The sequence below is a fragment of the Candoia aspera genome, chromosome 4 (assembly GCF_035149785.1).
Source record: "Candoia aspera isolate rCanAsp1 chromosome 4, rCanAsp1.hap2, whole genome shotgun sequence".
Classification (NCBI taxonomy): Eukaryota; Metazoa; Chordata; class Lepidosauria; order Squamata; family Boidae; genus Candoia; species Candoia aspera.
The window spans coordinates 40,183,091-40,210,149 of record NC_086156.1 but is presented as its reverse complement, the minus strand read 5'-3'; the positions used below and the strand labels follow the sequence as shown (position 1 = coordinate 40,210,149).

The window sequence follows — 27,059 nt, the reverse complement described above, 5'->3', positions numbered from 1 at the left end:
GGTCGCAAGTCATTGGGTTAAGTCTCCCCCACCTGTGCACCCTCCCCTAGCCTCTCTGCGCTTGCACTATGTCAGCCACTTGCACACCCCTGTGCACCCTTGCCCGACCCTTGCCATATCCTCACGTACCTCCTCAACCTGCGCTTCTCGCTCACACCCTCATGCACCTTCCCAACCCTCACTGCACCCTCCCCAACCTGCGCCACACCTCTGTGTAGCCTCCCGGACTCTTGCACCTTTCCCAACTCTCCCCGCACCCTCACGCACCCTCTCTGACCTGTGCCTCTCACACCGTTATGGACCCTCCTGACCCTTGCCACACTCTCCCTGACCCTTACTGCACCTCCCATGCACCCACACACACCCCTTCATTCCCTCCCCGACCCAGCAGCAGCCACTTACCTGTCTGCTGGCCTGGAACTTTCAACTTCCTGCCGATTTCCCACTGACTGGTTGGGGAAGCCAGCAGGAAGCTGCCTTGCCTAACAACTGGGATTCAGTTAAGAACGGCAACTGGGACTGCAGGGATTGCCATTGCTAAGCGGTGCAGTTGCACTTTACAACCACATTGGTTAGTGACATAAATTCCATTCCCAGTTCCTGTTGTAAATTGAGGACTACCTGTATATCTTGAATTTTGCTACCTTCCTTGGAATGAGTGTTTAGCAGATACTTGAATTCATTCAGTCATATCCTTAACAAGCATGCTAAATTGGATTCTTTTTTATTAGATATAGTTCTTGTCACGCTATATACAAACAAAATGCCTGGTTGGGTTCATTGGGTTAAATTCAACATTTGATATTTTGGAAAACACAAAATGAAAAACCTTCAGATATACTTAACAAAGGTAAATGCATGCCTATTAATTACCAAAAACAGCTTTGTCAACTTCAGGTAAAACAAGTGAAATCTGAAATGTGAATTCAAAGCTGAGAAGTTTTAAAAGACGGTAGTTTTCTATAATAATTATACTTCTCCTCTAGAAATAATAGCATTTATTTAACAATGTGGAATAGTAGTAGAAACAATTTTAATCAGATTTTTTTTAATTTGTGCAGGTACTGTTTGATCATATGGGGTGTCTGAAGAAATATGAAACTGTGCAAGATATCCTAAAAGAATTCTTTGACTTACGTGTAAATTATTACGGTTTGCGCAAGGAGTGGCTTGTAGGAATGTTGGGGGCAGAATCTACAAAGCTTAACAATCAAGCTCGTTTTATTTTAGAGAAAATACAAGGGAAAATTACCATAGGTAAGAAGAATATAGAATTAAAGGATATAATTGTCTCTTGATTTGATCTCTTTGATGCTTATATTTTTTCACTGTAATTTCTTTTCCCCCACATAGAGAATAAATCAAAGAGAGATTTGATTCAGATGTTAGTCCAGAGAGGTTATGAATCTGACCCTGTCAAAGCCTGGAAGGAAGCACAAGAAAAAGTAAGTCATACTTCCAGCTTTAGTCTTTTTCATATACTTTGTTGTGAAAATCATAATCGCATTCATACATTTGTACAGAATAAATACATAGACCTCATCAGGAAAGTATAAAGAAGGAATTTAAGCCGAGGCAGGCTGACTGGTTGCAGGAAGTACTATTAACTGTATTCAACTAAACAGACCTTTTAGACATTTCCTTCAGTGCACAAAAATCAGGGCCAGCCCATCATGTTCTGATTCTTGCTACTCTGTAATTCCTCAATATATGTTATATTGGTAAGAAAGAAAAACTGGTAAGAAAGAAGAGAAAGTGTTGGAGGAACGTCAGAACATAGTGATTTTGACCTTTGAGAAAGTACTTTCTTTTCACAGGATTTAAAGATTTTTTTTAAAAACCATCCCTTTCTTGGGAGGGACTCAGTCCAAGTCATTCTGTAGTTGTAACAACTGTGTAGATGTAATTAGAATTTGAGATTCTAGTTTCACCTTTCCTGTTTGTGGCAGTCTTCAGGATAATTTATGAATATCTATTGTATCTATTATTTATTTATTTATTTATCGCATTTCTTCACCACCCATATCGATAACAACTCTGGGTGGTTTACAAGCAAATTTAAAACAGTAAAAATTAAATATCGATTAAAAGAGATGCATTATAAAAGATACATATACAAATATACTAAAAACTCTATAAAATATAAAATATGAGATCTAAAACCCAAGATGGTGAGATCACAGTCTTCATAAAATTCCCTGGGCCACATCAAAATTCCAGTCACCCTCATGACAAACTATCCCCCCTCCCACCCCAACTGTGGTGGCACAGCCACATCTTGAGTCCCTTTCAGAAGGCCAGGAGAGTGGGGGCTTGCCTTAACTCTGGGGGTAGCTTATTCCAGAGGGCGGGGCTATGGCAGAGAAGGCCCTCTTCCTGGATCCTGTCAATCGATAATCTGGACAATTGACAATCAACCCACGGACAGGGTCCGTAACATGCCCTCTCTGCCTGACTGGTTGGGATGGGTGGATGTGATGGGGGTGAGGCGGTCACTCAGGTAACCTGGACCCGTGCCATGTAGGGCTTTAAAGGTGATAACCGACACCTTGAATTGGACCCGGAAGCAAACTGGTACCCAATGCAGCTCGCACAGCAAAACTGTTATATGAGCCATCTTTGGGGCTCCTAAAACTGTTTGCATGGCCACATTCTGGACCAGATGTAGCTTCTGGGTACTCTTCAAGGGTAGCCCCATGTAGAGCGCATTGCAATAGTCTACGGGAGATGACTAGGGCATGAGTGACTGACTGGAGGGCCTCCCGATCCAGGAAGGGGTGTAGCTGGCACACAACATGAAGTTGGGCAAAGGCTTCCAAGGCCATGGCTGCTACCTGCTCTTCGAGCAGGAGCTGTGAGTCCAGGAGAACCCCCAGGTTCCGCACCGGGTCTGTCTAGGGCAGTGCATCCCCATCCAGAACTAAAGATGGTAAGTTCCCAGATGCAGAAGAGTCCCCAAGCCGCAGCCACTCCATCTTACCAGGGTTACTATTATTAATATCTACTGTGCAAACAAATCTGCTATTCATCCTGTAGTAACTTTTGCATTTCTTTGGAGATCTGTCTACATGCCAGAATGTTTTTGACAATTTTGTATCTTGAGCATTATTTTTACCATTAAAAAAAAGTTCTTAATGTTTTGATTAGCTCCTAATAAATACGTTAAAAATTATTTTCTGCATCTATTAGAATTTGTACTATGTTTCCCCATTCATCATTTCTCTATATGTATGTGCAGTATTATAACTAATTTGATCTTTAAATAGGCTGCAGAGGAGGAAGAAATGCAAAATCTGAATGATGATGGTTCCTCCTCTTCAGGATCCACTTCAGGTCCAGATTTCAATTACATCTTAAATATGTCTTTATGGTGTCTTACTAAAGAGAAAGTTGAAGAAATCATTAAGCAGCGAGATGCAAAAGTAAGTATTTTTCTGAGCTTTGAACGTGAAAGTACTTACTAATATAGTAAAGGAGGAGATGGGTGGTGACAAATTTGATAAATAAATAAATAAAATATTGTTTTATGTTGAAAAAATGTAAAATTGCAAGTTACATTGCATGTTAATTTTTAAATTAAATTTCTTCCTCAAAATGTATAATTTTAATGACACCGTTAAATTGGTAATGATCAGCTATCCGAGTAAGAAAATGTACGTAATTTGCCATCTACTTTGTCTTGATAGATGGGACGCGGTGGCGCTGCGGGTTAAACCGCTGAGCTGTCGATCGGAAGGTCGGCGGTTCGAAACCGCGCGGCGGGGTGAGCTCCCGTTGCTAGTCCCAGCTCCTGCTCACCTAGCAGTTCGAAAACATGCAAATGTGAGTAGATTAATAGGTACCGCTTCGGCGGGAGGGTAACGGCGTTCCGTGTCGTCATGCTGGCCACATGACCTGGAAGTGTCTACGGACAATGCCGGCTCTAACGGCTTAGAAACGGAGATGAGCACCGCCCCCTAGAGTCGGACACGACTGGACTTTACGTCAAGGGAAACCTTTACCTTTACCTTTGTCTTGATAATCTTGATTTAGAAGGTCAAGAGAGCCAGTTTGATGTAGTGGTTAATGTATCAGGCTACATACTGGGAGACCGTGAGTTCTAGTCCCGGCTTAGGCACAAAGCCAGGTGGATGACCTTGGGCCAGTCACTTTCTCTCAGCCCTAGGAAGAAGGCAAACCACATTTGAAAAAAACCTTTCGAAGAAAACTCAAGGGACTTGTCCAGGCAGTCTTTGAGAATCAGACATGATTGAATAGATTAAAAAGAAGAAAGAAGAAGGTCAAGGCTCACTTTTACATGTTTCATAATTATTGTGTGGAATTCATTGCCAGTAGTCTTGAATGGCTATTAAAGGTGACTGGGATAAATTTACCAAGGATAGATCTGTCAAAAGCTATTTGCTTGGAAGTCTTAATGTTACCTCCCAGTTGAGAAAACCATGTCTCCAAATACCAGTCGTAGGGAGCACTAGCAGGCGAGAGGTAGATTTCCAACTTCCGCTTCAGAGCGCTTCATTCTGCCCACTGTCAGCAATAAAATGTTGGACTAAGATGGGCCTTGGCCTGATCCAGCAAGGCTGTATTTATGTTCTTATATTTGCTTACCTTCAATGTTCAGAACATTTTTCTAATGCAAATTATTTTACTATTCTTCTTTGTCTTGTAGGGAAAGGAACTCAGTGATCTCAAGAGAAAATCTTCTTCAGACCTTTGGAAAGAAGATTTAGCAGCTTTTATAGAAGAACTTGATGTATGCTGACCTATATTAAAATCCATGTATAGCATCAAGTTTTATATGAGGCTGTTATGTGGGGACAATTGATTATCTTCAAATGACTGAACTCATTATAAGAAAATGAAAGGGAATTTGTGTAATTCTGTACTTGAACTGTGTTTGAAAAACTTTATTTGCTGCAAATTTTGCAGTGAGGAAAGAGTAGGATCCTGGTGTCTGTGGGACTTGGAGTGTATCCAGACAGCTCTAGATTGAGTAAAACTGGTAGAGATTCCTCACTTGTTCCCAAGTTTTTCTACATATTTGACCTCTTGCTCTGCAAGTTGGATGTCTAATATTTCTTCGCATATATAACTTGCAAGCTTTTAATTTTTTATTTCTTTGATTTTCAAAGTGAATATTTGATAGGAATTAATTTACACAAATTCCTGCAAAGGTTGAAAAATACTTTTCCCCCCAATTTTCTTGCTTAAAAGTTATATTCATTTGGGCCAGAAGATGCAAAAATATGTGTCTCACAATTTTCATACTCCTTCTGGCAAAACCCTATTATATCCTGAACAGAAGTTTTTCTATGAATACATATAACCAGATCATGTCAAGATGTGGCATGTCCTTAGGAAAATGGGAATCTCAAGATAAATCATTTTCCTCATGAGAAACCTAACTCATTTAACCCTAAATCATAGTTATATCCAATGTAAATATTAAAATGAATTTCTACTCTTTATATCTGCAAAACTGGGTTGTTGTTTTTTAATCGTATGGCATAGCAGTTTGGTGTTCATGCTGCTTTTTCTTGCTGGGAAATCCTTGTGAGGTCCAGCAGCCAGATATGTAGACTATTTAGCTGTGACTATTTAGTACCGAACTATTGTTTTTTAAGTTGAGTATTTGCTTCTGCAGTTCTTCTGCTTTTTCCTATGGGATTCTTGATCAGCAAAATAAATCTGGTATACCCCAACATAATTTTGAAATAAGTTACTAATTCGGAGTTTTGGCTTGATAATTAAGTAGGAGCTACGTTGAAATCAACCCTTAATTTTATTTCTTGATAGAAATTTAATGACATCCATTAGTTTGTATTAGCAGATTGATATTCCTAAGAATGTGGTGTGCAAAATTTATATCCTAGAACATGGAATATAAACTTTCTCACTGAAAATAATCAATCACGTTTCTGTCATTCTCCTGAATTTTCTTTATATGTTAAAAGTTATTAGAATCAAAAAGTTGTTTTCAAGATGAAATAGGTAAATTTGTTTCAAAGTCATCCATTAGGAATAGTAGTGAAAATTGCCAATTTGTAGATGAAATAATATTTAAAGGTATGTTCATAATTACAGTGAATTCAGACTTTACAGAGTTAGAAGCTGTTTATATCTGATCGTTATTTTCATGTTTATTTTAGAAAGTAGAAGCTCAGGAAAGAGAGGATGTACTGGCAGGGATGACTGGCAGACCCATAAAAGGCAAAGTTGGTAAACCCAAGATGAAGAAACTTCACTTAGAAGAGACCATGCCTTCACCGTTTGGTAGGAGAATAGTTCCACAGATTACATCAGCTATGAAAGCTGATGCCAGTAAGAAATTACTAAAAAAAAAGAAGGTAAATAAGTCTGTCTGTTAAAATTTTTTGTTTAGAATATCCTGTACTTTCTCCTGAACAATTTTTATCTTCTTCATTTATACTAAATAAATAGGAAGCAGTTTAAAACCTACTGAACAAATACAAAATTGCAAATAAATTGGTTAAAAACTCTGCAGTAAAACCATAAATGCAATATGATTAAAAAGCATTAAAATGAAGAGAAAGGGAGGCCAAAACCAGGAAATGAGGGGAGAGGGAAACTCAACAAGGAAAGAAGTGACAAATAACGCCCCCCTAGGGCATATAAAAATGGTTAAATTACATCAGGCAAGTAGCTGGAGTGAGTCCCACCTCTCCCAAAGTGTATTGCTGAAGGCTAATTTTCATTTGCAATATCTGCAGCTGTTTGCAGCTCCCCTACATACCTTTATTTTCAACTGTATTTTCTATTTTCAGCACACTTAGGAGAACTGTCCCTCCCCACACTTATCTTCCTATCTGATGGATACAGTAAGAATTATCCAGTTTGTCGGCCCCAAATAAAACCCTGATTCTAGACTAGTTGAATATTTTTGGATTTTCCTTAGAATGCCAGTATTTAAAGCTATTTAATAGTAAGCTAACCATAAAGTAACTAGAATATAAGGTTTTTCTTTTGTGTTACTCCCCAAATGAGGAATGCACTTCCTTGGGAATTAAATGTTATTCTCATCTCTTAGTTTTTACAAAGGTTAAAACACAACTTTTTAATTTCAGCTTATGAATTTCTTTAAGTATTGATTTTATTATTAATGTATGCATTTTAAACATGTTTTAATTGTATTTTTGAACTGAATTTATTGCTAATTGCCTTGTGCATCCTTGTGAAATGGAAAGGCAGTGTACATATGCAATCTCATATTCCAGGTTGGAAATGGAGTTTGAAAGATTGAGGTTTATCCCCAAGGCTATGTATTATTTCTCAATTTGCATCATTCTCTTGGCCATTATGGTAGCTTCACTTGTTTTCTTTTTAATTTTAGGGGGACCTTGATACTACAGCAATAAAGCTGGAATTTGATGAAGAATTTGGTGGTACACCAATAGAAGGTGCTGGAGAAGATTTGCTTAATACCTCTGGTCCAATAACTAAGACACCTAAGCCCAAGAGAGACAAGAAAGAGCCTGGTGAGTAATAGTGTGACAGAAGGGAATCTCTTGCGGAGACACAGAGTAAGTTTGATGCTCATAGACCCTCCTTCAAGCTCAAAGATTACAAAGATGCACCACCAGCATCATGCATTTGTAGTGCCTGAAACAATCCTTACCTGAAATAATATGCACAGCTGATTTTTAAAAAAGTAAGCTAAGGCTATAACATTTGGATCTACTGATAAAAATCAAATATAAATGTAATTATTGAAAAAAATAAATTCTTGGATAGCCATATATTTCCTATCCCCATGGCTGTTGAAAATCAAATTAAGAAGCATTTGTTTGTTTGTTTGTTTATGCATTCATTCATTCATTCATTCATTCATTCATTCATTCATGTCACTTTATTAAAACGATATTGTTTAACAGTATGTTAAGATCTTATGCTTAACATATTGCTCTTACATTCCCTTGTTACAAAAAAGATTACAGACAAATGTGCCCTGGGTGATTCCTTAATTCAGAGTCCCCAATCAGGGGAGGTAAACCTCATCTCAGTCTCTAAGAAGATATATCCAGCAGTAACCTACAGTAATCTTTCCAAAATTCATCCCCCCACCAGGGTATGTCCACAGAACAAGTACTGATAAGAGCATGTGTGAGTTGCACCCCACTCCCTGTAAGCCAAAATATTTTTGAACAACACGTTTTCTTCAAAAGAATTTGAACAATAGAGAGTGGATCAGATTGTGTGCACCTGTCACTTGAGAAAGTCCATTTTGAATGGACTCAGGTTTCAGAAGAGAAGGGATATTATTTATCAGAGTTGCTGTATATTCTTGCCATCGTCTTGATGAGTTTTTGAAGGATATTGTGGTAGAATAACAAATGCATGTCCAGTGAGTAGAGGAGATCAACAGGTAAAAATAAAAGTTTACTCAGCAATAATAATTGGATCTGTTTTGCAGAACAGATAACAGCAATGGGTTAGTTATAATATCTATAAATATGCATAGCACAATTTGTCAATTTCTCATTGGGTTAATGTACTGTATGCTTTTGCCTTAGTTAGGCATTACACTTTTGCACATACTATGGCACTTTGTTTCTGACACGGTCTTTTAAAATACTAACTGGTCTCTTCCCCATCTTAGAATGTTCTGACATCCATACTGATTTATTACCTTGGCTTCTTATACATGACTTATCCATTTAGAGACAATGGAGAATGGCCTTTTATTTATCCCTATTTTCCTACTTCTACTTCTTCAGAAATAGTGCTTAAAATGTCAGCATAGAAAGTTTCATCAACCTGGCTTGTTTGATAAGAGATAACAAAGATTGTCATGACCATGTTTGCAGTAGATGCTGGCTTCATGGTATCTTTCACTGAAGCCCTCCGTTGAGAGATATAACTAAGACAATTTTTCAATAAAACAATAAAACATAAAAACAAATTATTGCAGCAAAGAATATGAAAATACCTTGAATACTTTTTCTTCCCTGTGCTCATAGATAAGGCATTCAAGAGGTTAAACAAGACCAATCCCATTTACCAGCCACTGGAAACTTATGTGGAATGTAAGAGGTATATCTTAAGGCATCTACCAGTGCCTTGCCCCCCTGTTATTCAATATATATACTAACGATCAACCCGTCGGTCCTGATACATTGTCCTTCATCTATAGCAATGATTTGGCACTTATTGCTCAGGGAATTAACTTCAAGGAAGTGGAAGACAAGCTCACTCTGGCTCTAAAGAATATGTCTGAATATTATGAGAATGGACTAAAATGGACCTGTCAAAAACTAATGTCTGCGCATTCCATTTCAAAAATAGGCAGGCCAGAAATAGGCTTGCTATTATCTGGGATGGAGTGAGTCTGGCACATTGTGAGATGCCATGGTACCTCAGTGTAACACTGGACCAAACATTAACCTTTAAAAGACGTTTGTTGCAACTTAAAGCAAAAGATTTCCACCTGTAATAATCTCCTCAGGAAGCTGGCTGGTACTACTTGGGATGTTCACCCTACTACTCTACGCATGACCGCCCTCACATTGTGCTACTCGGGAGAGTATGCCTGCCCCGTTAGGGGCCGCTCTGTGCACTCTATGCAGGTGGACAGGGTGCTTAGTGACATGTATTGTTACTGGATGTTTACGCCCCATTCCACTTGATAAATTATATATCTTGGCGGGAATAGCCCTGTCAGGTATTAGAAGGAGTGTGGCACAAGGCGTGGCATGTGGAAAGGTGTTACACAATCCGGTACACCCATTATTTGGCCAAGTACCTCCTACAGAAAGACTGAAGTCAAGAAGGAGCTTCTTAGACTGTGCTGAGAAGATTGCTACTACACCTCAAACAGAATGATTAAAAAGATGCAAATCTCAAGTAAAACATCTTCATCATTGGATAGAACCACTTGAGGAATTGCCTGGAGGTTCGGAGGAGGAGTGGACAGTTTGGAGATGTTTAAACAGACTGCGCACTGGTTTGGCCAGAACTAAAGATTATGTGAGATTCCAGCTAGCCTATGACTCAGAAAACGAAACTCTTTCTGAGTCAGAGGGGGAAATAAAAACTTACCGGGATGAAACTGGGAAAGTAAAACCCAGAGATGAGTCAGCAGTGTGGGAAGTCACAGTCCCTGATTGGTTAGTCTTTGGAGGAGGATTTGAATCCTCCAATCAGCACATGCGAATAACGGGCAGAAAAGCACGCGAAGGAGAAGGCAGCCTGATTGGCTGCAGAAGGGAACAGGAACGCAAAAGATAGGCATAAAAGGCAGACACGTGAAGAGCAAGCTGCCAGAGACAACTGTTCCTTCGAGCTTGCAGTTCCAGCAGAAGAGTCCTTACCCGCGTCAGAAACAGCGTCTATAACCGGAGGGGAATCAGCACCAGTGTTTCCTATCAGAGTGGATTTGGATCCTGCATCCACTACCACTGAAGATCTTCTACTTGCTGAACCCAGCAGCCTCAGTCTCACATCCAGCTTCAGACCTCTGCGTCTTCCTTGTGCACGTTCCAGGCGTGCTTCCAGCTTTGCTTCGAGTTCCAGCCATGTCCAGAGTCTCCAGTCCAGTCTTGTCATGCTTCAAGTCCTCAGCCTTGCTTCGAGTGTCCAGTTCAGCCTTGCCATGCCTCTAGCTCCCAGCCTTGTCCAAAGTTTCCAGTACAGCTTCATTGTGCCTTCGATCTCCAGCCTTGCCTTGGATCTCCAGCCCAGTCTAGCTGCATCCGGGTGCCCAACATTGTTCCGGAACATCATACCTATCTTGTTGTGAACCAGGTTTGCAATCTTGTCTAGAACCTGTGGTCCAGTCTGATCATGCTTCGAGTCCCTCGCCTAGTTCAGAACTTCCAGTCCAGCCTTGTTGTGTGCCTAGCTTCCAGCCCAGCCAGGAATCTTCAGCCAAGTCCAGCCTTGCTTCGAGTTCTCAGCCTTGTTCCGAGCATCCAGCCCAGAGTACCCAGCCCAGCCCAGTATCTCTAGCCAAGTCTAGCCTTGCTTCGAGTTCTCTGCTTCGTTTCGAGCCTCCAGCCCAGAGTTTCCAGCCTAGCCTGAGTCACTGAGCCCAGTCCAGTCCTGCCACTGTAGCCAAGACTTGCCCAGAGGGTCCAGTTCGGTCTCACCCAGCTCCCCGATGCCAGCCTAGTTCTAGTGGTGTTCCGGATCATGGACATTCATCTCCAGTTTCAGCATTGCCCTAGCTTCTTCCAGCCTTCCAGCCTCCATCAGTGAATCCTGCTCTGCTGTTCTACTACAACCTCTTCCTGCAAGCTTGCCGGTTTCCTTGTTATTACCCAGTTGGTCTTCATCGGAGCCAGCCTACTTCTTGACCATAAGGACTTATTTATTGTAAATAGTTATTTAATAAAGAGTGTTTTGATAATAATTCTGCCTGGCCGCTTCATAGTCTGAACAGGACAGATTACACTGTGTGCACAATTTTTAGGCAAGTGAGTATCTTGACCATATCATCATTTTAATGCATATTTTCCACCTCCAAGCTGTATAAACCTGAATGCTTGTTGGATATATCAGGTGATGTGTATTTGTGTAATGAGGGAGGGTGTGGCCTAAGAAGATCAACACCCTATATCAAGGTGTGCATAATTATTAGGCAGCTTCTTTTCCTCAGGCAAAATGGGCCAAAAAAGAGATTTAACTGACTCTGAAAAGTCAAAAATTGTAAAAAGTCTTTCAGAGGGATGCAGCACTCTTGAAATTGCTAAGATATTGGGGCGTGACCACAGAACCATCAAACGTTTTGTTGCAAATAGTCAACAGGGTCACAAGAAACATGTTGAGAAAAAAAGACACAAATTAACTGCCAAAAAATTGAGAAGAATCAAACGTGAAGCTACCAGGAACCCATTATCCTCCAGCCCTGTCATATTCCAGAATTGCAACCTACCTGGAGTGCCCAGAAGTACAAGGTGTTCAGTGCTCAGAGACATGGCCAAGGTAAGGAAGGCTGAAACTCGACCACCGCTGAACAAGACACATAAGTTGAAACGGCAAGACTGGGCCAAGAAATATCTGAAGACAGATTTTTCAAAGGTTTTATGGACTGATGAGATGAGAGTGACTCTTGACGGACCAGATGGATGGGCCCTTTGCTGGATCAGTAACGGGCACAGAGCTCCACTTCGACTCAGATGCCAGCAAGGTGGAGGTGGGGTACTGGTATGGGCTGGTATTATTAAAGATGAGCTAGTTGGACCTTTTCAGGTTGAAGGTGGACTCAAAATCAACTCCCAAACCTACTGCCAGTTTTTAGAAGACACTTTCTTCAAGCAGTGGTACAGGAAAAAGTCTGCATCTTTCAAGAAGACCATGAAGTTTATGCAGGACAATGCTCCATTGCATGCATCGAAGTACTCCACTGCGTGGCTAGCCAGTAAAGGCCTCAAAGATGAAAGAATAATGACATAGCCCCCTTCCTCACCTGACCTAAACCCTACTGAGAACTTGTGGGCCCTTCTCAAACGGGAGATGTACGGTGAAGGAAAACAGTACACCTCTCTGAACAGTGTCTGGGAGGCTGTGGTTGCTGCTGCACAAAAAGTTGATCATCGACAGATCAAGAAACTGACAGACTCCATGAATGGAAGGCTTATGACTGTTATTGCAAAGAAGCGTGGCTATATTGGTCACTGATTTTTTGTTTGAAATGTCAGAAATGTTTATTTGTAAATTTTGAGTTGTTTGTTTATTATTCTCACTTTAATAGATGAAAATAAACGAGTGAGATGGGGGGATTTTCTTTTTTCATTTAGTTGCATAAAAATTCTGCACACTAATAGTTGCCCAATAATTGTGCACACATAGATATGCTCCTAAGAAAGCCAAAACCTCACTTTTACTTTCTTAAATATTCAGGTTTGAGGTTTATTAACATTTTAGATTGACCGAGAACACTGTAGTTGTTCAATAATGAAATTCATCCTCAAAAATACAACTTGCCTAATAATTGTACATGCAGTGTATATGGAAAAATGGGGGCTTCTCCCTGAGGGCAAGGATATTTGCTGCAAATACAGCAATATTCAAACAACTACCCATCTTCTACAGTGCCCTTTGGGACCGATATGCACACAGAGTGACTTACCGGTCAGAAACACCTCTGCCATCAATTTGGCCTGGCATTGGGCTAGAGTTATATAAATTTTATATTTTTATTAAATGTTTTTAACTTTTTAACTTTTAATTAATACCTTCCCCCTTTCTAGTTCCTGCATTTCTGACATGAAATGAGACGAGTACCTTGATGTTCCCTTTTTTATCAGACAGACACGTACAGCATTCATAAACTGCACATACTCCTTCTTTACTAGCTAATAGTAAAGATACTTACTATATTATATTTTGAAGTGCAAGTTGGCAGAGTTCTGTGGTCTCTATCATTGGGTCCAGTAGGGCCTCTCCAATTTCATTGGCCAATATTTTTACTACTGCTTGGATACAGATCATGCTGTTACTAAGATGTACCAGGTCTCTGATACCTTGTGCTAATGGTGCTTTATCTCATATCAGTTATCTGGGCTGGAAAAAGTCCTGCCTATTTCTAATAGGTCTAGAAAGTTTTTGGAGCACTTGGATGTATGGTTGAACAGTGGCAATATAACATTGGCCAGAGAATGTAATACTTTTTTTATAAGTATTTTACTAAGTTTCAGACAAAGATAAAAGCTTCAGAAAAACTAAAAAACTACAAAGAAATAAGAACTAAAAAAGTGTAGAAACATAAAAGATTTTTTTCAAAATTACCAAAAGAGGTGACTTCCAACTTTTAACAGCAAGGATATACAAACATTTTCCATAATCAATCCCTCCCTCTATATTAAACCAAAATCACATTTATTTCTATAAATCATTCCATTGGCACATTATAAAAATCTCTGAATACAGTTGCTCCCTCCCATTACATTAAAAGAATATATATATATATGTATATGTATACCTCCTAATCAACTTCCCCCCACAAAGATGACATTTATTTAATTATTTCCTTCCTACTACTATTCTATACATTCCTGTCTACTATAATAAAGATTGAACTAAAAAACATATAATTGTCTGCCATTGTACTTGATAATACAACAATTTTAATAATCGTATTAAACCCAAAACCATCCAGATAGACATTTATTATTTTTTATTATACCTTAATAATCTTAATCCAAATCATTAAAGATAAATGAAATCAGCCAAACCCTAAAAGCAATCCAGATAAATATTCTTAAATCTTTATCCCACTTCAAAATAAACCAGAGCATTTACATATCCCCACAAAGCGCACAGAGCTTTTTTCTTTAAAAAATTGAACAGCCCAACTGCCCCCCTCAAAAATTCTGACTTCTCTTCAGGAGACTTCCCATATATAATAACCTTTCCTTTTCCATTGCGTTCCATCAGAAGATCAATTTCACCTATAGCTTGCAACTTGATTTCTCCCTTTAATTTCTTCAGCTCAACTATCTGATCTTCATCCAGCATTTCAATAGAAGCCCTGATCTCACTCTTAGAAGAGACATTTCTGTCACTATTAAAGTCCTCAGTTTCTTCCACGACATCTCAAACTAGGTGATACATTTTAGACCTCATATTTTCCATAATGTCCTGATTGCCTTGCATAAAAACTTGGTAGGAATCAGAAAGAATCTGTTTAAAACCTTGTTAGAAGTCGCAACTTCCAGTGGGGACGTGGCGAACTGAACAGCTGTGCCCACAGGCTTAGTGGGCAGAACTGAAAATGTGGCAGTATTTTCAGGCTCGGGCAGGTTTTCCTGAAGCTCAGGAATGTTTTTCCAGGAAATGAAAACACTTGGAATCACCCCATCTGTCCTCCAGATGGCAGCTTGCAGCCAGAAGATTGCAAACAGAATTCACACTCAACTGGTAAGAGTGGCTGGGAGGCTGGGATGTCACCATTTACACAAGTGAAAGTGTGATAGCAGACAGTTCCCAGGGAAAGTAGAAGCAGAAAACTGAAAGTTCAAAACAGCGGATTCATTGTGTAGGAAAATGCTAATATCTTCAAATTTAATACAAAAATAATAACAAGGAAACAATTATTTACTCTCAATCCTCCTTAATACTTGGAGGAAAAACGAAGTCCAAAACTGAAAAAGATTTTTTCAAAAAAAAAAATTTGATCCCCAAAATAACGATAAGCACCAAGAGAACCCAATTCTCCTTGCTGTAGAAAGCCTCTCTCTTAGGGTACGCATACTTAAAAGAAATATAAATTGGGTGATTTAGAAATGGGCTGGCTGGTCTTAGTGTCCCTTTAAGGCTACAGTGTGGCTTGGAAAGTGATGAAATCCCTGCCTCCCAGCTGGCTCTTACCAGTCGAAAGCAAAATGCTGTTTGCGATCTTCTGGTTGTGAGCAGCCATCCGGAGGACAGATGGGGTGATTCCAGGTGTTTTCCTTTTTCTGGAAAAACACTCCTGGGCTTCAGGAAAAACCTGCCTGAGCCCCAAAAAACTGCTGCGTTGTCAGTTCTACCTGCTGAGCCCACGGGCATAGCTGTTCAGTCTGCAATATCCCCACTGGAAGTCCCTTGAGAATGTAATACTCAAGTGCCACCCAAAGCAAAATAAAACAAAAAAAAAGGTATCCTGCTCAGGCCCCAAACCTATTTTCACAGTGCTATAAATATTTATATAATAATCTGAGAAGTTCCATTGAAACTTATTCTTACTAAATGTGTACAGGATGGATAAATTATGCAAAGAAAATATAATAAGGTTCTTAAATTTTGGTTTTTTATATAACATTATACTTAGAGCTGACATACCCATCTGCATGTTATATATATTTTGGAAGCACCTGCTTATATTATTAATTTCTATATCATTAACCTGGAAGGTATAAAAGCTTAATGTGAGGAAACATCATAAAGATTATTCCTTACACTGCTAAGAATTTTACTTTGTTTTAGGTACTAGAGTGAGAAGAACGCCATCTTCCACGAAGTCTGCTGCAAAAAAAGTAAAGAAACGAAACCCATGGTCAGATGATGAATCGAAGTCTGAAAGTGACTTGGAAGAAAATGACCCTGTGATTATTCCAAGGGATTCTTTACTTAGAAGAGCTGCAGGTAACAATGGAATGTCTATAACAAAATCTTTTAGTTTAATATTGTAAATGAGTTAAGTTTTAATAATTGGCAGCTGTGTTTGTAGTAAGCACATTGGGCTTAATCATGTTTAACTTGAAAGAAAAGGCTTTCTTTTGCATGCTTTTGAAGATAACTTTTGTGATGTCAGATAAAATGTTTCCCTTTTGACAACCCTGTCATGCAGATCATTGTTGCATACACAACAATATTCTGTCTACAATTACTCCAGCGTCAGCTAAACTTTTCAGTAGGTTTGCAGTGACCTGTCGCTTCTGCTTTGCATATATGACTAGTTTGGGGACAGTTTTAGCAGATACTTTTTTCTCAGTGTTTCAGGTATTGCCTCAACTTCAACAGTTTCATACAACTCAATTTCTTAACTTTTTCACAAGTGAAATTATTTATCTGGAAACATATTTTTTAGTATCTTGACTTGCTTTGTGAGTGAATTATCTTCATTTGGAAATGCAAATGAAGTATTTGTTCGCCTGTGGAATTGTCTTTTCCTGGCTAATTATAAGGCCCACAAGTTAATGCCATTTGGATCTTAACAACTTTACAGTGGGGAAAAAAAAATCAACCCAAAGGTATACTTCTGTACTTGCCATATTCACTGTTCTTGTCTTTTGAATGGGTAAACAAATTATGCATTCAAATTTGCAGAAAGGTGGCCTGTTTAAGTTTGCATCACATAGAGATTGTGTACCCTTTGTTTGCTTATTACAACGTGCTATTTTACCAGGGGTGTCTAAACATTTGCATGCAACTGTATCCTTCCTTACAAGTAAATTGTATTGTAATTCATATATTCAGTGTGCTATACTATATCTTTCGCAGAACTCTTCAAAATTTTCATAGTGTGAAATACAGAGTATAATATTTAACATAAAAAGATTTGTGGTTGTATCTATCTTCGCAGCTGAAAGGCCCAAATACACCTTTGACTTCTCAGAAGAAGAAGATGATGCTGATGATGATGAAGATACCAACAATAATAATGATCTTGATGAACTGAAATTAAAAGCATCTCCAAACATCAATGACAGAGAAGATGGATTTGTGCCCTCAGATAGTCTTGAAAAGGATGAATATGATTTCTCTCCAATCAAATCAAAGCCTTCTCCAGAGTAAGTGTCATTAGTTTAGGATAGTATTTTATTTAGTCTCTAACTAGCAGTATGAGGATTAACAAATGCATGTGGGATAAAAGAAAAAGTAGGTCTGTAGGGTGAGGCATATTTGTGGGCATATTCTGGATATTAAGTGTCAACAGATGCTAAACTGTTGACCGCCCAGAGTCCCCTGATGGGAGGAGATGGGCAGGGACAAATTGACTGACTGACTGACTGACTGACTGACTGAATAAATAAATGTTTATCTGCTTTTTTAAACAAATACACATTGTTACTTGGAGTGAGTGCATTTTTGTGTATTGAAATGTGATAATACATAGAAATGAAGTATAGTTGTAGCCATTTGGTCACTCATTTTATGTTTTATGTATTACCATATATTATTATATATATTCTGTACAGCATCTTTATGGATTAGTCTACCATATACTTTGTATCACAGTCCTGCACAAAATCAAACAAAATGCTGCCTTTGTAAGCGGAGGAAACTGCTTAGTAAAATTCTCTTTTTATCATAGGAAGGTTTCCCAAGACAAAACTAGTCAAGACTTTGGCAGCCTGTTCACCTTTCCTTCTTATTCTCGGAAAACCAATATTGGTATGTATAAAATATATTAAACATTTCAACCCAGTAGGCAATCGGATAGGGAATATATGGAACCTTTGTTTAACCTTCTTTTGAATCTCAGAGAGTATCCTTTTCCAGTGAAACACCCAAACCTTAAAAAAAATAATATGTAGGGCAGTTGCATTAAGGTAGGAAAATGTAAGTTATATTCTTATCCTTTCTGATGAAGATGCCAGAAAATAGAATTATGTTTTTGAAAATAAGTAATTGTAAAATTTATTTTTGTGAGTTATGGCTAACTAAGGCAGAAGTGACACAATTACAAATAAATCAGAATAGTACTTGTTGAATCCAGTATCCTTCTGGTCTAAAAATGGCTGTTTAATTACTTTAAGCATTAGGTATCACACCCTGATCACACGTACAGCTGAACCATGATGGGAAAAAGTCTGGAATTTCTGGTGGTATCTGTAGCCCTCCATTACAGCAACCAGAGCAAATCTGCTTCCTGCTTTCTATGCCTTAAAAAAGAAGTGAATTATTTGAGCTTTCAGTCTTGGGTGTACACCTCATAGACTTTCCAAAGTTGTTACTACATTGTAATTCTTAATGTGATAATTGTTTATGTAATTATACACATGATTGGAGAAGAATTGTATAAATGATATTTCATTGCAATTAAAAGGAAATCACATTCACTTTAGTTTTAAAGGTGGCTCAGCATGCATCTCAAAGGTGAAGGACAGCCCTAATCTCAGGGAAAGGTTGCACATCCCTGCCTTAGGGCTTATCTAGGAAGCTGAGGAACATTGGCTAGCACTTCCTATTGGTCCTGGGCTGGTTACCTTTACCTAAACAGGCACTCCATTCTAATCAGTAACAGCCAGTGTGGTGTAGTAGTTAATAGGATGGACTAGAACCCGGGGACTCAGGTTCAATTCTGCCTTCAACCATGGAGGCTCATGGGTGACTTTGGGCCAGTCATTCTCTCTCAGCCCATGTATCTGTGGAGAGTGCCATATATAGCACTGTGAGCTCCTAGAGAAAGATATTAACCTAGCCAGTAACAACAAAACATCTGCTTCATCTATCACCAGTCCTCTTTCCGTAACCAGTTCCCGTCCCCGTTAATTATGCCTAAGTTGCCGTGTGCAAAACATTTCATTCTGAAACATTTCAAGAGCAAAACTTCATGAATCATCCTATTTTAAGGGCAAAACTCCCATTGTGTGTGTGAATGAAATGAGCTGTTCGGAGCTTTTTTGAAGAATAAACTTTTAGACATATATTTAGCATGCCTAAATGGAACGTTGAACATTTCAAATATTTTTAGCATCTTTGTGAGCTTGTCATTATGTCATTTTTCTATGAAAAATATTTACATTTAGTGTTGAGGAAATGATCATAGGTATGTAAGGCATTAAAAACATTTTGTACTGTTTAGATACATCAAAATTTGACAGTGATGAGGAAGATTCAACACCAGTCTACTCTTCTTCTTTTATTACAAAACAGACAGAGAAACCTTCAAGTAAAACAATTGTCACTAAAAAAGGCAAGTGTTTGAAATTTACCAGTTACTTTGCTCCTGTAAAATTTAGTGCTCTTGACAATTGGTATAAATATATATAAAGCATGTCCTAAATAAATTTCAAGTACTATCTTCTTGTCCTAAGATGAGAACATGCTAAACACTGTTCTGTTAAACCTTGTAGAGAACTCTCTGCACCTGAGACCCTGGAGAGTCATTGCTAGTCAGAATATGTTCACCGCCTTGAGTTATTTATAAAAATAATAAAGGTGGGATAGAAACTTAAATAAACAAACAAACAAATAAATATTGTCTAACAGGATAAAATAAGTCCATCTCTCTATAATAGTTTTGGAAACACTGCCCAAAACCTCTCCCATGTAATCCAACTAACATAGAGCAGAAAATAGAAAACAAGTACTGATCTTTTACTGCAAATTTACATGTGCCAAGGTGTGGGAAGGGGGAAAAAAGAGAATCAGTAGAGCCTTATGAGATCTCTGTTGGTGCTGCTGCAATTTAATATTTGTTTACATAATTAACAGCAAAACTACCGTCAGATGTGCCCTCTAAGCTGAAAAGGCCTCCTAAGCCTAAGAAGATGGAAATAATAAACTCTGATTCAGAATCTGAATTTGGTATTCCAAAGAAGTCTGTAGTTCCCAAAGGTAAAAAAAGCTATGTTCCAAACTTCCAATTGTCTTCGTGCTATGAATACACATTTCTAAACTAACTCTTGACAGTGAAATTAATTGCTTTTCATATTAAAAGGCAGCAACTAAAGTGTGTTAAGACATCTTTTTCATGTATATTTACTTTTAATGTTTATATACCGATGAGTTTAGAAATAAAGTGTGTAAATTATTTATATATTATAATACTTTATTGAATTTGCATGTAACACAACCATGCGATGGTTTTATTTTATTAAAGCGTTCCTTAGAAATATTAACTTACAGATCTCAAAGCAACATAAAATCAATAATAAAAAGAACACTATAAAAAGGAAAAAAGCAGTTCAAAGTACCTGTGATACAATACCAATACAAAACCAACTGAAACAATATACAGGAATTGTATAGGCTGATAAAAAAGTGTTCACTCTTGATCTGGTGCCACAGCCAAGAAGGCCCACTCTTGTATTCTGCAAAATGTATGCCTCCCAAAGTGAGATGCAGAAAAGTGTTTCTCAGCTGCCTTTAACATTCAAGGAAGTTCATTCTGGAACAGGCATTCCATGAAGTATCTGGGCCTCTACTAGATCAGCATGTATTTCAGAAACAAGTCAACATAAATGCAAGGTTTGTCTAAATTTGCTTCCTGGCAGAAGAGCAAGAGATGAAAGTAGTTTGCTTCCCATAGCAAGACATGTAACAGTCCAGCAGCAGCCCCCAAGAAGGCCTGATCTTAAGTTCTTGCCATAGGAGATGTAGGGAAAATATGGAAGCTGCCAAGGTGGATTTTCCCCCCAAATAACCTGATTTCAATTTGTGTAGGAATCTGTAGGTCACTCAACAACCTTGAATTAGAACTGGACTATGAAATTTTTATCTGCAGTATTCTGAACCTGCTGAAATTATTAAGTTTTGTGAAGATAGTCTTTGAATGCTTTCCAGAACTAAAATATGGAATGCTTTACATGTGATAAAAAGGCAGCCAACATCCCTATGGCCAGATCTTACAACTCCAGGAACAGGCGCAGTTGGTGCAGGTATTGTAATTGTACAAATGCACTCCTGGACACCACTGAAACCAGTTATTTTCAAGTTTAGAGTTAAATCCATAAATTAATTCAGTCTATGAGGGAGGGAAATGTCATGCAGAGCAGTTAAATGTTTGTCTTGTTTAGGTTAAGCTCCCATTTTTATGTTTTAGTCTATTGGGCATTAGCCAATTTGAACAAAATTTGATCAGGTTCTTTGAATTTCAATAAAAAGAAGAAATTTGGATGTCTTCAATGCACCAAGAAACTTCTTTAAGCAGTGTCATAGGCAAAGCTAAAACTCTAAAAGATAAAACAGAATTAAGACACACAGAATAAAACCAGTTGCATATCGTATCTAAAAGTTCAAACTATATTTAACATTGACGACGCTGGAAAGTAAAAAGAACTTAGCAATGCTGCCTGAAAGAGTAGCAGATACTAGATTTTAGGGTACTGATGATGGCTCGAACCAATCAGAAAAAAGGAGTTTCAGTAACTATTGGTTGCCATAGCATTCAGCGGATTACTATTTCTATGGTATTGTCTGTTAATACCTTACTTGATGGTGATACAGGAAACTGAATTGCTAAATTCCACTTTTTATTAATACAGTAATTTAATTTGGATGCATAATTTCTCAAGGAGAAAAAATAGTTAACATATGACTTTTGTCTGCGATTCAGTCAAGGACTTCATTTTGAGAAATTGTTTATACAGAAATAATTGGAGAGAAATGTTGGTTCTACAGGGTTGATTGCTATCTGAAAATAGTAGTAATTCCTCTAAACAATTTTACATTTAACAATTTCTCTTTAAAACATCTTTTAATTATAATGATACTATAATTTATTTAGTGAGGTAAAACTTACAAAGAACTGATGCAGATTCTCCCTTCCATCTTTTAGTAGGAAAAGGCAGGGGGGCAAAGAAAAGGAAAGCTTCTGGTTCTGAGAATGAAGGTGAATATAACCCTGGAAGAAAACCGCCCAAGTCAACTGCAAGCAAGGTAATTCAACAATCTGCCAGACACACTTACTGGTTATTAATGAAAGCCTTGTAAAATAATTTGTGGATTAGCTTAAATGTAGATTTTTAAAAAAACAATAGCATCTTAAGAACTTTAATTGGGATCTTCTTCATCAGTAACTTTTAATAATTATTTGAAAACAGAAACTGAAGAAAACCGCCTTTGATCAGGATTCTGATGTAGACATCTTCCCAACTGACTTTGCTTCTGAAACAACTTCTAGGCCACGGACAGGCCGGGCTAGAAAAGAAGTGAAGTATTTTGCGGAATCTGATGAAGACGACGATTTTGCTATGTTTTAATTAAGTGCTGAAAGAGCACACAAACTTCCAACGAATATCTTAAGTTGTCCTTTTGTCCTTTTCTGTCGCAGACTTTTTGTACATTTGACTTATTTTATGTGATGATGTAATTGATGGTTTTTATTATTGTGTGTAGGCATTTTAACATTTTGTTATTACACTTACAGTTTTATGCTCTTTTTTACTCATTGAAATGTCATGTATTTGTCTGACCGGCTTGTAGAAATGTTCTAGAAAGCTGTGCAAAAGCACACATTTTAATTGTCCTGGTTGCAAACAGCAAACCTTTTTGAAATGAAGTTTAAACATTAAAAATATAAAACCATTTACTTGTGTATAGAGGCTTGCCGTAAAGAAATTTTGTTTACACGGGGTCAAAATAAATATATTTTATTCTTTGCCAAGAGATTCCATGGAAAAAGGTAAACAGCATATGAACATAGAAAGCATTGTTAAACAATCTCAATGTACAAACAGAGCCAGTGAAAGTACATCACAGACTTGCTAGAATATATAAAAAAAATCCACTAGTGCTTTTAATGAAACCTAAAAAAAAGACACTTTAAAAAATTGTAACCATTCTACCACATTTCTCACTCTGTTTAATGGTGATTAGCAAAGTCATAGAGGCAGATTCTAACATCTGCTTCTGGGTGTTCTAGTGCCAGCCCTGTGATGCCAGAGAAGGGAATGGTAGGGCTGAGGAAGTTTCTCCAGAGTGTTTTTTTCACTAGTGCCACCGACTCAGAGGTAGTGATTATGCCTGGGTATTATTCCACCACGTTTCCCATATAGCTTGTGAGCAAGTAAAGTAACATTATAACACTGTAAAGTGTTTTTGCCTTGAAGGCTATAAGCGAAGTAAAATTTCAGTATTTATTTTTAAATGTGGAGAGGTCAACCAAGTAATAAACCCTTTGAATATTTTTAAAGTGACATTAACAATAGAACAAATTATGTTCAAATAACCGAGCTGGCAGTTACACTCCCATAAAAGTTACTTCTGCTAATGCAGTGAAAGTCTTTGATCTTTTGCTGGGAAAGAAGTAATACACTGAGGTCTTTAAAAAAGAGCAATGGTAAGTTTTCATCCTAAGACTCTGTCTCTTAAAATGTTCTTATCTGGACATGTATGTTGTCCATCTTCTAAGGGATGTTTGGGGCATTTCATGTACACAAGAAAAAGGGGAAAGCACTGAACATCCAGTATAGAAAGTACAGCTTCATATATTTTGTATGTACAAAGTCATCAGAAATGGTATAACCACAACTTTTTAACCTCTTGTTTGAGATCAATCTTGTCACTTGCAATGTTGGACACTGAAAAGAAACAGTAGCAACTTATCTGGTTGCTTATTTCATGAAATCACAGATTCGCAGCACAGTCCTAGTAATGTAGAGAAGTAAGGCCTAATGGAACTTACTCCTGATGCAAGTGTGTGTGTGTGTGTGTACACACACACACACACACACACTTTAGATTGCAGCTTTAGTATTCTAAACATTTATGGTTTCTAATTAAGCTGCAAGTTAATCTATGTTTTTCCCTGTGTGTACACATACTCATGCCTTCACACAATATAGATACATACAAACAATTCTTGGTCCTTTTGGGGTTGTAGTGTATGTAAAAGTCCAGAAAATAAGCAGCTGTAGAGATATTTGCATGTCATTCTTGTACATGAAGAGTTAGGAATTGAGTTGGAGAAAATGTCTTATTGCACCAGAGGAGACTGAGTGACACTGCTATTGTCTACTGAGCTTGGGGAAATGCTAGGACTGTGCTCTACTGTGGTTACTGTTGAGCTTGGTGTCAGTGGTTCATGGCCTTCTGAGTTCTCCAACATTTCCTGGATAAGAGGTGGCATAGATCCAGGGATTTCCATTTTCAGTGTAATAACACGTTCAGCACCTTATGAATTGTTCAGCCAAGGAAAAAAAGAAAAGTAGAAAAGGTTAATATGTTTGAATTTTTTCCAGTCCTCCTTCACTTCTCTCAGAAGACAAGAAACTTAGATAATTTTAAAAACTGGTTTTTCATCTTGCTACGTGGATTATCGCAAGAAGCCATGTCTAGGTTTGCGTAACAGCAATAGGAAAACCGCTCAGGTGTTTGACTAGAAGGAATGTTTCCTATCTATTCAGAGTTGATGATTAGGACAAAGAACTGATGAACAATACTAAGGTAGTGATTTTAAAAACCGAAAGTTCTAAATATTTAAAGATGTCCAAAAATTTAGAGAGCTGGGTTATAGTGCTGTCTTTGCTTCTTTGGACATCTAAAGAACAGAGAAGTATTATTTAGATGCATTGTTTGAATGGCCACATAAACAAGCTGCATTTGGATTGCTATTTGCAATGTCTTAAACTTACCATTACAGAGCAAAAAATAAAAGGTTTACTCAAAATATGCTAAAATCATAGCTGCATATTTTTTACTGAACTGAATGGTAGATTTGAGCAACTATTACACCATACTATAGAAAGTATTTGTAGCTCAGGGTTGAACTGTGGAGTCCTTGGTGCTCTCTGAGCCTTGTGGTTTTCTTGCAGACATTTCATTGCCAGACTAGGCAACATCTTCAGTGCGAACAGGGTGAGGGCCTTGCTCTCTGTTTATATGTAGTGGCTTGCCCTGCTTGTGTTGGTGGGGGTGTTGTTCTCTCCTTGGTAGTTCTTTGATTGGGCTGTTGTTTGTTGCTACAAACAAGGAACTACCAAGGACAGAACAACACCCCCACCAACACAAGCAGGGTTGTGTTACATATAAACAGGGAGCAAGGCCCTCACCCTGTTCGCACTGAAGATGTTGCCTAGTCTGGCAATGAAATGTCTGCAAGAAAACCACAAGGCTCAGAGAGCACCAAGGACTCCATACTATAGAAACCTAAAAGACCCATTACAGATGAATCCTACATTGGGGAAGGGGACAATTTCCAAGGTGAAAGAACCACAAGTTCCAAAATATGGGGAGTCTTTAGATACAGACACAGGGGAAATGTCTTATCCAGCAGTTTTGGGGTTTTTAAAAACCTTTTCATTGGTATCAGAAAAAATAAGTCATAGATCTATGCAGCTTTTCAAGGCTGCTCTCTGAACATTCCATTTCATTTTTTTCCATCTGCTAAACCATGCTAATCCCAGGGCTCATCTTAGCTGGCAGAGAAGTACTTCTCCTGGATTCAACGAACCTTTAGTCAATTTAGTCAACCTTCAAGAGATGCTTTGAATTACTGTTTTCTGAACATTATTCAATATAAACAGGCCTACAAACAAAACTGAACATCTTAGCAAAAATATGGCAAAATGCTTTCGTTTGCAAACCAACTTTTACCGAAAAATATGAACATGTTTACATATTAATGTACTGAACTCGTAACTGCCTGAACTTCAAGGTAAATCAAATTTATCCACTCTTGGCCATGTTTCAACTCCTGGGCAGAAGGAGGACTCTTACATTTGGGTTGGAAATGTGGCATTGACATTTTCATATTAAGTGAACTGGGGTCATCTGTGGGACTGTTCATGTTTCTAAAACAGGATACGGCTTTGACTGTGCAGGTACATTTGCCCTTTTTTTGGCCCCCATATGAACACTCCTGACGTGAACTCTCAGTCTTTGATTCTTTTCATGAATTGATGGCATTCTTCTGCTTGTATAGTGGATTAAGCCATATCCTCTGCTGACCAACTGACCTACATCTGTGCACAGGCAGCTCATTCTATCAGAAGCCTGGATCTGTTGTCTATCAGCTATTTTTTTCCAGTCATCCCAACAACCCCAAAGGATGTTGGTAATTCCTTTCCTACTTCACTTTTTCCCCCCTTATCAAAGCAACATTAAAAAAAAAGTGTGATTATGCAATCAGGATTGGTACCACCACAGTCACAGCCAGAGGGACTATACCCATCCATATTTGTTTCTGCCCCGCATATTCACAAGTAGTGGGCTGAGCCAGCAGGAGAAAGGGAATACTCAGAGAGAACGTCTTTTAGTAGGACCTCTTTAGGACATCATTTTCACCAGGAATGGGGAAAAAATCAATTAACATCAGGCAGTCAAAAGAATGCTATGGCTTCCTGGGGGAGGGAGTTTAACTGAGTATGACCCTTTTACAATTAATTGGCTGGGTCAACTGCTGCAGTTCTCCTGTTTGCACATCTTCATCTCCATCAAAAAAATATCAAATTTACCTTTTGCACTGATACTGCGCAGATCTGTGATTTTCATTAAGATCTTTGGAAACATATGAGGCTTGTTGGGTCTTCTTTTTCGGATGTATATTTTGAGAGCTTCTAGTAACGGCTCCTGTAGTTCATCTACTTTTGCTGGTTCTTCAAGGTCCTGGCGGTCTGGGAAAAAGGTACCCAAATATAATAGTTAAAATAATTTATACCCCAAAATCAAATTGTTATAAACACATACTATGATGTCTTCCTATCTTTCCTTGTTATTACTTGTTCTGGAGGTTTACAAAATTCAGTTCCAACTTGTCATCCCTGTGGTAACACTCTGCACAACTTTTTTGTTCCTAACTGGTGAAGCTGCAGTTGGTTAACTATTTATTTCCTCTTGTCCAACTGCACTGAGAAAAGAAAATATTCCAAGTCCAATGGTAATTATCCATAAAATTTTAATTTGTAAAACAGTAAAGTAAAACAACAAAACAAGTTTAAAAGGCTACCATACAT

General features: G+C 38.1%; 2 protein-coding genes across 6 annotated transcripts in view; one reads left to right on the top strand and one right to left on the bottom strand.

Moving 5' to 3' along the window:
• Window positions 1-22,692, top strand: part of TOP2B (DNA topoisomerase II beta) — a 54,019-nt gene extending 31,327 nt beyond the window's left edge. For 2 of the 3 annotated variants that reach the window (XM_063303903.1, XM_063303905.1), the window contains 13 exons: window positions 1,062-1,257; window positions 1,354-1,445; window positions 3,267-3,422; window positions 4,667-4,750; window positions 6,147-6,344; window positions 7,349-7,493; window positions 15,922-16,080; window positions 17,021-17,228; window positions 17,753-17,832; window positions 19,247-19,357; window positions 19,879-20,001; window positions 21,944-22,044; window positions 22,209-22,692. In XM_063303903.1, the coding sequence (XP_063159973.1) occupies window positions 1,062-1,257; window positions 1,354-1,445; window positions 3,267-3,422; window positions 4,667-4,750; window positions 6,147-6,344; window positions 7,349-7,493; window positions 15,922-16,080; window positions 17,021-17,228; window positions 17,753-17,832; window positions 19,247-19,357; window positions 19,879-20,001; window positions 21,944-22,044; window positions 22,209-22,367 (1,812 nt within the window). In that variant the 3' untranslated portion in view covers window positions 22,368-22,692. The remainder of the gene's footprint in view (window positions 1-1,061; window positions 1,258-1,353; window positions 1,446-3,266; window positions 3,423-4,666; window positions 4,751-6,146; window positions 6,345-7,348; window positions 7,494-15,921; window positions 16,081-17,020; window positions 17,229-17,752; window positions 17,833-19,246; window positions 19,358-19,878; window positions 20,002-21,943; window positions 22,045-22,208) is intronic. The other variant, XM_063303904.1, reaches the window with a different exon arrangement.
• Window positions 22,693-22,741: 49 nt separating this feature from the next.
• RARB (retinoic acid receptor beta) overlaps window positions 22,742-27,059 on the bottom strand; it is a 90,881-nt gene continuing 86,563 nt past the window's right edge. For all 3 annotated transcript variants that reach the window (XM_063303906.1, XM_063303907.1, XM_063303908.1), the window contains 2 exons: window positions 26,562-26,720; window positions 22,742-24,279 (listed from right to left, as the gene is read on the bottom strand). In XM_063303906.1, coding sequence (XP_063159976.1) covers window positions 24,083-24,279; window positions 26,562-26,720 — 356 coding nt within the window. In that variant the 3' untranslated portion in view covers window positions 22,742-24,082. The remainder of the gene's footprint in view (window positions 24,280-26,561; window positions 26,721-27,059) is intronic.